The 11,510-nt window shown below is 46.3% G+C and overlaps 1 protein-coding gene across 1 annotated transcript in view; it reads right to left on the bottom strand.

The window, feature by feature from the left end:
• Positions 1-11,067, bottom strand: part of LOC115180596 (neuron navigator 3) — a 365,512-nt gene extending 354,445 nt beyond the window's left edge. The window contains exon 1 of the mRNA XM_029742805.1: positions 10,924-11,067. Coding sequence (XP_029598665.1) covers positions 10,924-10,995 — 72 coding nt within the window. The 5' untranslated portion in view covers positions 10,996-11,067. The remainder of the gene's footprint in view (positions 1-10,923) is intronic.
• Between the last annotated feature and the right edge of the window lie 443 nt (positions 11,068-11,510).

Consider the following 11,510-nt stretch of genomic DNA (forward strand, 5'->3'; position numbering starts at 1 on the left):
AGTTACCACAGGGGACTAGGCAGCTAATTTTGACAGGGTTCGGAGAGAGCTCCCTCCCCCGTGGGCCTATAGATGCACAAGTGTAACACATTGGTGTGTGAAAACAAAATCACTAGATAGAGAGAGCCGGGAGGGCTGGCACTGGAATCCACTTAAATTCCAACTCGACTAGACCTCAAAAAGGCTACTACTCAAGAGAAATGAGAAAAAGCCAAGAGGCATTCTAGTAGAGCAACGAGCCCCCTGATGATTGGTGGTAGACTGCGTCCCCTATTCCCTACATAGTGCACTACTTTTGACCACGGGCCCTGGTGAAAGTAGTGCACTATATTGGGACTAGAGTGCCTTTTGGGAAGCAGCCGTAGACGTACAACCAACCCTTAGGTCGCACACAGTCGCCACCCAAAGCCAATCAGGTGATTTAATCATTATCCCTGGGGGGGGGGGGGGGGGGGGGGGGGGTGAGCTTCACATCATCAGAGCTTGGTCATTCAAAGGGACAAAAAACAGCAGCGTGGTAGCTCTCTGGAGAGAGACGGATGGAGAGAGAGAGATGGAGAGAGGGATGGAGAGAGAGGGATGGAGAAGGATGGAGAGAAAGAGATGGAGAGGGAGGGGTGGAGAGGGAGAGAGATGGATGGAGAGAGAGAGATGGATGGAGAAGGATGGAGAGAGAGGGATGGAGAGAGAGGGATGGAGAGGGAGAGAGATGGATGGAGAGGGAGAGAGACAGATGGAGAAGGATGGAGAGAGAGGGATGAGAGGGAGAGAGATGGATGGAGAGAGAGAGACAGATGGAGAAGGATGGAGAGGGAGAGAGACCAATGGAGAAGGATGGAGAGAGAGAGATGGATGGAGAAGGATGGAGAGAGAGAGAGATGGAGAGAGGGGGATGGAGAGAGAGAGGGATGGAGAGGGAGAGAGAGAGATGGAGAGGGAGAGAGAGAGAGGGAGAGAGAGATGGAGAAGGATGGAGAGAGAGAGATGGAGAGGGAGAGAGACAGATGGAGAAGGATGGAGAGAGAGGGATGGAGAGAGAGAGAGAGATGGAGAAAGATGAAGAGAGAGATGGAGAGGGAGAGAGACAGATGGAACAGGATGGAGAGAGAGAGATGGATGGAGAAGGATGGAGAGAGAGAGATGGAGAGAGAGAGATGGAGAGAGAGGGATGGATGGAGAGGGACAGATGGAGAAGGATGGAGAGAGGGATGGAGAGGGAGAGAGATGGATGGAGAAGGATGGAGAGAGAGGGATGGAGAGGGAGAGAGATGGATGGAGAGAGAGGGAGGGAGAAGGATGGAGAGAGAGGGAGGGAGAAGGATGGAGAGAGACGGAGGGAGAAGGATGGAGAGGGAGAGAGACGGATGGAGAAGGATGAGAGAGACGGATGGAGAGAGAGGGATGGAGAGGGAGAGAGAGGGAGGAAGAAGGATGGAGAGAGGGAGGGAGAAGGATGGAGAGAGAGGGAGGGAGAAGGATGGAGAGGGAGAGAGACGGATGGAGAGGGAGAGAGACGGATGGAGAAGGATGAGAGAGAGGGATGGAGAGAGAGAGAGACGGATGGAGAAGAATGGAGGAAGGATGGAGGAAGGAAAAAAGAGAGCGAGAGAAAGCACACACACACAGTGAGTGTTCCAGAGAGAGAGAGGGCATCCTCATGCGCTGGGTATCACTGGTGTATCAGCCATGGGGCTTGATCATCTCCATTCACACTGTGACCCAGTGAGGAGTGTACCAAGCCTGCTGGCAGCCTGCCCCCTCCCTTTGGCAGAGTATTCACAGGGGAGCCCTGCCCTACGCCGCCCACTGCCAAAGTTCTGCAACTACTCTCCTTTTAAACCCTTCCTTAAACAACACCACTGCCACGTCATCTCTACTGGTGTATTCAGCCTTAGTCAGGAGTGATAGACCATTCAGTGATAGACCATTCAGTGATAGACCATTCCATAGACTATTCACTAATAGTCAGGAGTGATAGACCTTAATATGATAGTCTACAGTCTATTTGTGAAAAGGGCATTAAAAAGCCCATTAAGTAAGCATTTCACTGTTAGTCTTTACCTGTTGTTAACAAAGCATGAGACAAATACAATTTGATTGATTGATCATTATTTTTCTGCACTAATATGGGCCCTGGTCAAAAGCAGTGCACTATAAATAGGGAATATGGTGCCATTTGGGACGTAGACTGTGCCTCTGAAGTAGCAACCCACAAAGGCAGACGTAGCAGCTCTGATAAGTGGTTCTGGGGCCCCAACAATCAACCAATCGTGACAAGCCTTTTCAGACCGGTAATGTACAGTCAGATACCAATACATCTAGAGAGAGAAAAGTAACGAATGCTTGGGTTGAGGGTCTGCCTGGCCTGCACAACTATTCAACTCCATTTTGTCAAGCGAGCATCCAAATATCACTGAAATCTAAAACATGGAATCTCTGGCTTAAAATCGTATTTTTCCTTGCCGGGAGCAAAAATGACTTATCTCTTGGCTTGGCAAACTTTTCAAACCAAACTGCGAGCAAGTATGAATATTTAACATCACCCTTTCCCATTGGCTCTCCCCTCGCATGCTGGCATTCGAAAAAGGCTCCATTAGCCAGAAATCTGCTTCCATTTTGTTTTTGAAAACGAGCAGATTTAAAAGTTCAAGAGAGATTATCCTGATCTATATTGGCCTGGTCAAAGTCAGGCTACCGTCAAGTGTTTGCTTTGTATTTATGTTCTTGTTTAGTCTTCATTTACCTCAAAGGGTCCTGTTGCTTTTTTTTGAATGACGTTCAATGGACTTATATGGACTTATATGGACTTATATAAGAATAATCAAAGTTAATGGCTGAACTGTTCACTCCCTTCAGAGGAATTTAAGAATATATGGGTGATTCTTAAGTACGTGATTTTTTCAATATTTTCTCTCTGCAAGTCTTTCTTTGTTCTCTTATGAGACCATTTCCATCTTCAACACGCCTCAAGTTCTGAGAATAACTAAGGCATGCATGCACCCACACACCCTCCCACCCTCCCACACCCACACACAATACTTTTGTACTACTAAAGGTCAAATGTAAGCACTCCTCACAGGAGGCTGTGGGCCTAAAATGGAAAAAGAATGAAGCTCCATGTCCTTTCATGAGATGATAATAGTGCCACAAACGTCAGATCTGATGTACGACCGCACGTCTTCTGCACTATGATGTTCCGGGCAGGAGAATAATTGCGCTTATCGGCAGCCCTTGGTTAGCAGGAATCAGGTCAGGTCGGGGGTAGCTGTCCAAATTGGGCCCCATTCTGTGATCCACGCTCCCGCTGAGAGAGAGAGAGAGAGAGAGAGAGAGAGAGAGAGAGAGAGAGAGAGACCACACGAATAGCCTCAGCTCTAACTATCTACTCTGTAAAACTGAAGAGGAGTGGGAGAGTGGATACCATATTGTTTTCTGTAGTAACTATGTATTTTTTATGCTATTCCCAGAGTATTTAACATAAAAGGCTGCTGCTCAAACCGTGTGTAAATATGTATTCCCAGGTGGCGGGGAGAGTTCTGCCCAGAGAGATGCCAGACAAACTGAAATGAAAGACTGTAGGGGCTAGGGGGGAACAGAACAGGCATCCTACCCATTTCCCCCAGTTTATAAATAACTAAGATAAGGCAACAGATAAGAGGTATAGCCAAACAAGCCGCTGGGATTTGGATCACAAAACAACTAGACATTGGCGTCTTGGTGAAACAACAAAGACAAATATAAATTTGGTTGGTCTTCCCTCCGCATTGAGGACTATCCCACTTGTTAATGGAACTGTTTAGTGTTCCCCCCGCATTGAGGACTATCCCACTTGTTAATGGAACTGTTTAGTGTTCCCTCCGCATTGAGGACTATCCCACTTGTTAATGGAACTGTTTAGTGTTCCCTCCGCATTGAGGACTATCCCACTTGTTAATGGAACTGTTTAGTGTTCCATTCGCATTGAGGATTATCCCACTTGTTAATGGAACTGTTTAATGTTTCCCCTGAATTGAGGACTATCCCACTTGTTAATGGAACTGTTTAGTGTTCCCCCCGCATTGAGGACTATCCCACTTGTTAATGGCACTGTTTAGTGTTCCCTCCACATTGAGGACTATCCCACTTGTTAATGGAACTGTTTAGTGTTCCCCCCACATTGAGGACTATCCCACTTGTTAATGGAACTGTTTAGTGTTCCCCCCGCATTGAGGACTATCCCACTTGTTAATGGAACTGTTTAGTGTTCCCTCCGCATTGAGGACTATCCCACTTGTTAATGGAACTGTTTAGTGTTCCCTCCACAATGAGGATTATCCCACTTGTTAATGGAACTGTTTAGTGTCCCCCCCGCATTGAGGACTATCCCACTTGTTAATGGCACTGTTTAGTGTTCCCTCCACATTGAGGACTATCCCACTTGTTAATGGAACTGTTTAGTGTTCCCCCCACATTGAGGATTATCCCACTTGTTAATGGACTGTTTAGTGTTCCCTCCGCATTGAGGACTATCCCACTTGTTAATGGCACTGTTTAGTGTACCCCCCACATTGAGGACTATCCCACTTGTTAATGGACTGTTTAGTGTTCCCTCCACATTGAGGACTATCATACTTGTTAATGGAACTGTTTAGTGTTCCCCCCACATTGAGGACTATCCCACTTGTTAATGGAACTGTTTAGTGTTCCCCCCGCATTGAGGACTATCCCACTTGTTAATGGAACTGTTTAGTGTTCCCTCCGCATTGAGGACTATCCCACTTGTTAATGGAACTGTTTAGTGTTCCCTCCACATTGAGGATTATCCCACTTGTTAATGGAACTGTTTAGTGTTCCCTCCACATTGAGGACTATCCCACTTGTTAATGGACTGTTTAGTGTTCCCTCCACATTGAGGATTATCCCACTTGTTAATGGAACTGTTTAGTGTTCCCCCCACATTGAGGACTATCCCACTTGTTAATGGCACTGTTAAGTGTTCCCTCCACATTGAGGACTATCCCACTTGTTAATGGAACTGTTTAGTGTTCCCCCCACATTGAGGACTATCCCACTTGTTAATGGAACTGTTTAGTGTTCCCTCCGCATTGAGGACTATCCCACTTGTTAATGGAACTGTTTAGTGTTCCCCCCGCATTGAGGACTATCCCACTTGTTAATGGAACTGTTTAGTGTTCCCCCCGCATTGAGGACTATCCCACTTGTTAATGGAACTGTTTAGTGTCCCCCCCACATTGAGGATTATCCCACTTGTTAATGGAACTGTTTAGTGTTCCCTCCACATTGAGGATTATCCCACTTGTTAATGGAACTGTTTAGTGTTCCCTTCACATTGAGGATTATCCCACTTGTTAATGGAACTGTTTAGTGTTCCCTCCGCATTGAGGATTATCCCACTTGTTAATGGAACTGTTTAGTGTTCCCTCCACATTGAGGACTATCCCACTTGTTAATGGAACTGTTTAGTGTTCCCTCCGCATTGAGGATTATCCCACTTGTTTATGGACTGTTTAGTGTTCCCTCCGCATTGAGGATTATCCCACTTGTTAATGGAACTGTTTAGTGTTCCCTCCACATTGAGGACTATCCCACTTGTTAATGGAACTGTTTAGTGTTCCCTTCACATTGAGGACTATCCCACTTGTTAATGGACTGTTTAGTGTTCCCTCCACATTGAGGATTATCCCACTTGTTAATGGCACTGTTTAGTGTTCCCCCCACATTGAGGATTATCCCACTTGTTAATGGAACTGTTTAGTGTTCCCTCCGCATTGAGGATTATCACACTTGTTAATGGACTGTTTAGTGTTCCCTCCGCATTGAGGACTATCCCACTTGTTAATGGAACTGTTTAGTGTTCCCTCCGCATTGAGGACTATCATACTTGTTAATGGAACTGTTTAGTGTTCCCTCCGCATTGAGGACTATCCCACTTGTTAATGGACTGTTTAGTGTTCCCTCCGCATTGAGGACTATCCCACTTGTTAATGGCACTGTTTAGTGTTCCCTCCGCATTGAGGACTATCCCACTTGTTAATGGAACTGTTTAGTGTTCCCCCCACATTGAGGACTATCCCACTTGTTAATGGCACTGTTTAGTGTTCCCTCCGCATTGAGGACTATCCCACTTGTTAATGGCACTGTTTAGTGTTCCCCCCGCATTGAGGACTTTCCCACTTGTTAATGGCACTGTTTAGTGTTCCCTCCGCATTGAGGACTATCCCACTTGTTAATGGAACTGTTTAGTGTTCCCCCCACATTGAGGACTATCCCACTTGTTAATGGCACTGTTTAGTGTTCCCTCCGCATTGAGGACTATCCCACTTGTTAATGGAACTGTTTAGTGTTCCCTCCGCATTGAGGACTATCCCACTTGTTAATGGAACTGTTTAGTGTTCCCCCCACATTGAGGACTATCCCACTTGTTAATGGCACTGTTTAGTGTTCCCCCCACATTGAGGACTATCCCACTTGTTAATGGCACTGTTTAGTGTTCCCCCCACATTGAGGACTATCCCACTTGTTAATGGCACTGTTTAGTGTTCCCCCTGCATTGAGGACTATCCCACTTGTTAATGGACTGTTTAGTGTTCCCCTGCATTGAGGACTATCCCACTTGTTAATGGACTGTTTAGTGTTCCCTCCACATTGAGGACTATCCCACTTGTTAATGGAACTGTTTAGTGTTCCCTCCGCATTGAGGACTATCCCACTTGTTAATGGAACTGTTTAGTGTTCCCTCCACATTGAGGACTATCCCACTTGTTAATGGCACTGTTTAGTGTTCCTTCCACATTGAGGACTATCCCACTTGTTAATGGAACTGTTTAGTGTTCCCTCCGCATTGAGGATTATCCCACTTGTTAATGGAACTGTTTAGTGTTCCCTCCACATTGAGGACTATCATACTTGTTAATGGAACTGTTTAGTGTTCCCTCCGCATTGAGGACTATCCCACTTGTTAATGGAACTGTTTAGTGTTCCCTCCGCATTGAGGACTATCCCACTTGTTAATGGAACTGTTTAGTGTTCCCTCCGCATTGAGGACTATCCCACTTGTTAATGGAACTGTTTAGTGTTCCCTCCGCATTGAGGACTATCCCACTTGTTAATGGAACTGTTTAGTGTTCCCTCCGCATTGAGGACTATCATACTTGTTAATGGAACTGTTTAGTGTTCCCCCCACATTGAGGACTATCCCACTTGTTAATGGCACTGTTTAGTGTTCCCTCCGCATTGAGGACTATCCCACTTGTTAATGGAACTGTTTAGTGTTCCCTCCACATTGAGGATTATCCCACTTGTTAATGGACTGTTTAGTGTTCCCTCCACATTGAGGACTATCCCACTTGTTAATGGAACTGTTTAGTGTCCCCCCCGCATTGAGGACTATCCCACTTGTTAATGGCATTGTTTAGTGTTCCCTCCGCATTGAGGACTATCCCACTTGTTAATGGAACTGTTTAGTGTTCCCTCCGCATTGAGGACTATCCCACTTGTTAATGGCACTGTTTAGTGTTCCCTCCGCATTGAGGACTATCCCACTTGTTAATGGAACTGTTTAGTGTTCCCTCCGCATTGAGGACTATCCCACTTGTTAATGGCACTGTTTAGTGTTCCCCCCGCATTGAGGACTATCCCACTTGTTAATGGCACTGTTTAGTGTTCCCTCCGCATTGAGGACTATCCCACTTGTTAATGGTACTGTTTAGTGTTCCCTCCGCATTGAGGACTATCCCACTTGTTAATGGCACTGTTTAGTGTTCCCCCCACATTGAGGACTATCCCACTTGTTAATGGAACTGTTTAGTGTTCCCTCCGCATTGAGGACTATCCCACTTGTTAATGGAACTGTTTAGTGTTCCCCCCGCATTGAGGACTATCCCACTTGTTAATGGAACTGTTTAGTGTTCCCCCCGCATTGAGGACTATCCCACTTGTTAATGGAACTGTTTAGTGTCCCCCCCACATTGAGGATTATCCCACTTGTTAATGGAACTGTTTAGTGTTCCCTCCACATTGAGGATTATCCCACTTGTTAATGGAACTGTTTAGTGTTCCCTTCACATTGAGGATTATCCCACTTGTTAATGGAACTGTTTAGTGTTCCCTCCGCATTGAGGATTATCCCACTTGTTAATGGAACTGTTTAGTGTTCCCTCCACATTGAGGACTATCCCACTTGTTAATGGAACTGTTTAGTGTTCCCTCCGCATTGAGGATTAACCCACTTGTTAATGGACTGTTTAGTGTTCCCTCCGCATTGAGGATTATCCCACTTGTTAATGGAACTGTTTAGTGTTCCCTCCACATTGAGGACTATCCCACTTGTTAATGGAACTGTTTAGTGTTCCCTTCACATTGAGGACTATCCCACTTGTTAACGGACTGTTTAGTGTTCCCTCCACATTGAGGATTATCCCACTTGTTAATGGCACTGTTTAGTGTTCCCCCCACATTGAGGATTATCCCACTTGTTAATGGAAATGTTTAGTGTTCCCTCCGCATTGAGGATTATCCCACTTGTTAATGGACTGTTTAGTGTTCCCTCCGCATTGAGGACTATCCCACTTGTTAATGGAACTGTTTAGTGTTCCCTCCGCATTGAGGACTATCATACTTGTTAATGGAACTGTTTAGTGTTCCCTCCGCATTGAGGACTATCCCACTTGTTAATGGACTGTTTAGTGTTCCCTCCGCATTGAGGACTATCCCACTTGTTAATGGAACTGTTTAGTGTTCCCTCCACATTGAGGATTATCCCACTTGTTAATGGAACTGTTTAGTGTTCCCTCCGCATTGAGGACTATCATACTTGTTAATGGAACTGTTTAGTGTTCCCCCCACATTGAGGACTATCCCACTTGTTAATGGCACTGTTTAGTGTTCCCTCCGCATTGAGGACTATCCCACTTGTTAATGGAACTGTTTAGTGGTCCCTCCGCATTGAGGACTATCCCACTTGTTAATGGCACTGTTTAGTGTTCCCCCCGCATTGAGGACTATCCCACTTGTTAATGGCACTGTTTAGTGTTCCCTCCGCATTGAGGACTATCCCACTTGTTAATGGACTGTTTAGTGTTCCCTCCACATTGAGGACTATCCCACTTGTTAATGGAACTGTTTAGTGTTCCCTCCGCATTGAGGACTATCCCACTTGTTAATGGAACTGTTTAGTGTTCCCTCCGCATTGAGGACTATCCCACTTGTTAATGGCACTGTTTAGTGTTCCTTCCACATTGAGGACTATCCCACTTGTTAATGGAACTGTTTAGTGTTCCCTCCGCATTGAGGATTATCCCACTTGTTAATGGAACTGTTTAGTGTTCCCTCCACATTGAGGACTATCATACTTGTTAATGGAACTGTTTAGTGTTCCCTCCGCATTGAGGACTATCCCACTTGTTAATGGAACTGTTTAGTGTTCCCTCCGCATTGAGGACTATCCCACTTGTTAATGGAACTGTTTAGTGTTCCCTCCGCATTGAGGACTATCCCACTTGTTAATGGAACTGTTTAGTGTTCCCTCCGCATTGAGGACTATCATACTTGTTAATGGAACTGTTTAGTGTTCCCCCCACATTGAGGACTATCCCACTTGTTAATGGCACTGTTTAGTGTTCCCTCCGCATTGAGGACTATCCCACTTGTTAATGGAACTGTTTAGTGTTCCCTCCACATTGAGGATTATCCCACTTGTTAATGGAACTGTTTAGTGTTCCCTCCACATTGAGGACTATCCCACTTGTTAATGGAACTGTTTAGTGTTCCCTCCGCATTGAGGACTATCCCACTTGTTAATGGAACTGTTTAGTGTTCCCTCCGCATTGAGGACTATCCCACTTGTTAATGGAACTGTTTAGTGTTCCCTCCGCATTGAGGACTATCCCACTTGTTAATGGACTGTTTAGTGTTCCCCCCACATTGAGGACTATCCCACTTGTTAATGGAACTGTTAAGTGTTCCCTCCACATTGAGGACTATCCCACTTGTTAATGGAACTGTTTAGTGTACCCCCCACATTGAGGACTATCCCACTTGTTAATGGAACTGTTTAGTGTTCCCCCCACATTGAGGACTATCCCACTTGTTAATGGCACTGTTTAGTGTTCCCCCCACATTGAGGACTATCCCACTTGTTAATGGAACTGTTTAGTGTTCCCCCCACATTGAGGACTATCCCACTTGTTAATGGCACTGTTTAGTGTTCCCTCCACATTGAGGATTATCCCACTTGTTAATGGAAGTGTTAAGTGTTCCTCCTGCATTGAGGACTATCCCACTTGTTAATGGACCTGTTTGGTCTTCCCCCTGCATTGAGTATTATCCCGCTTGTTATTGGAATTGTTTTAAAACATAGCAGGATAAATGTGTGCATAAAAAATTGTATGGGTGGCGCCAATGGGAATCGAACCCACAACACTGACTTTGCAAGCACACTGCTCTACCAAGTGAGCCAGACAGGACCACTCACAGCAGGTGAGATGCACACTGCTCTACCAAGTGAGCCAGACAGGACCACTCACAGCAGGAGAGATGCACACTGCTCTACCAAGTGAGCCAGACAGGACCACTCACAGCAGGAGAGATGCACACTGCTCTACCAAGTGAGCCAGACAGGACCACTCACAGCAGGACAGATGCACACTGCTCTACCAAGTGAGCCAGACAGGACCACTCACAGCAGGAGAGATGCACACTGCTCTACCAAGTGAGCCAGACAGGACCACTCACAGCAGGAGAGATGCATACTGCTCTACCAAGTGAGCCAGACAGGACCACTCACAGCAGGAGAGATGCACACTGCTCTACCAAGTGAGCCTGACAGGACCACTCACAGCAGGAGAGATGCATACTGCTCTACCAAGTGAGCCAGACAGGACCAGACAAAGCAGGAGAGATGAAAGAAGGTGATGTTGATCCTACCTTCTTCTGGTCTTCCAGCTTTTGACTGGTCGTCTTCTTGCCATGCTTGCTGGCCTCCGATGGTACATCCATCCCTGGTTCCAAACAAGAATAAACTCCAGGGATAGTGAGAAAAGACAAGCCAGTACAAAAAATGTAAAAGTAATGGGACCGAGGAGGGCTGGGGTGGGGGGCTACAGTTGGCCGGAGGTGCGGGCCTGTGTCCGGCTCACACCATTACTCGGACACAGGGGATCCATGGAGCAGCTGGTGGTTGGTGGGACTAAATTAGATGGGGGGAGGGATAGGGGGAGAGGAGGAAGGATAGGGGGAGGGGGAGGAACAGGGGAAAAGGAGGTGGTGATTTCAGAGAGGAGGAACGCTGCTCGGGGGCTACCTAGAGAAGCACATCGCGGTCAGCGAGGCAAAAACACTGACATCCTCACACACGAAGATCCCCAACTCGCAGGTCGGCGTTTTCCACCCAGATAATCCTTGTTCGGTGCTCTTCTACCTACGAGCGTTTTCCACCCAGATAATCCTCGGTCGGTGCTCTTCTACCTACGGGCGTTTTCCACCCAGATAATCCTTGTTCGGCGCTCTTCTAC

This window comes from Salmo trutta, chromosome 40 (assembly GCF_901001165.1).
Source record: "Salmo trutta chromosome 40, fSalTru1.1, whole genome shotgun sequence".
NCBI lineage: Eukaryota > Metazoa > Chordata > Actinopteri > Salmoniformes > Salmonidae > Salmo > Salmo trutta.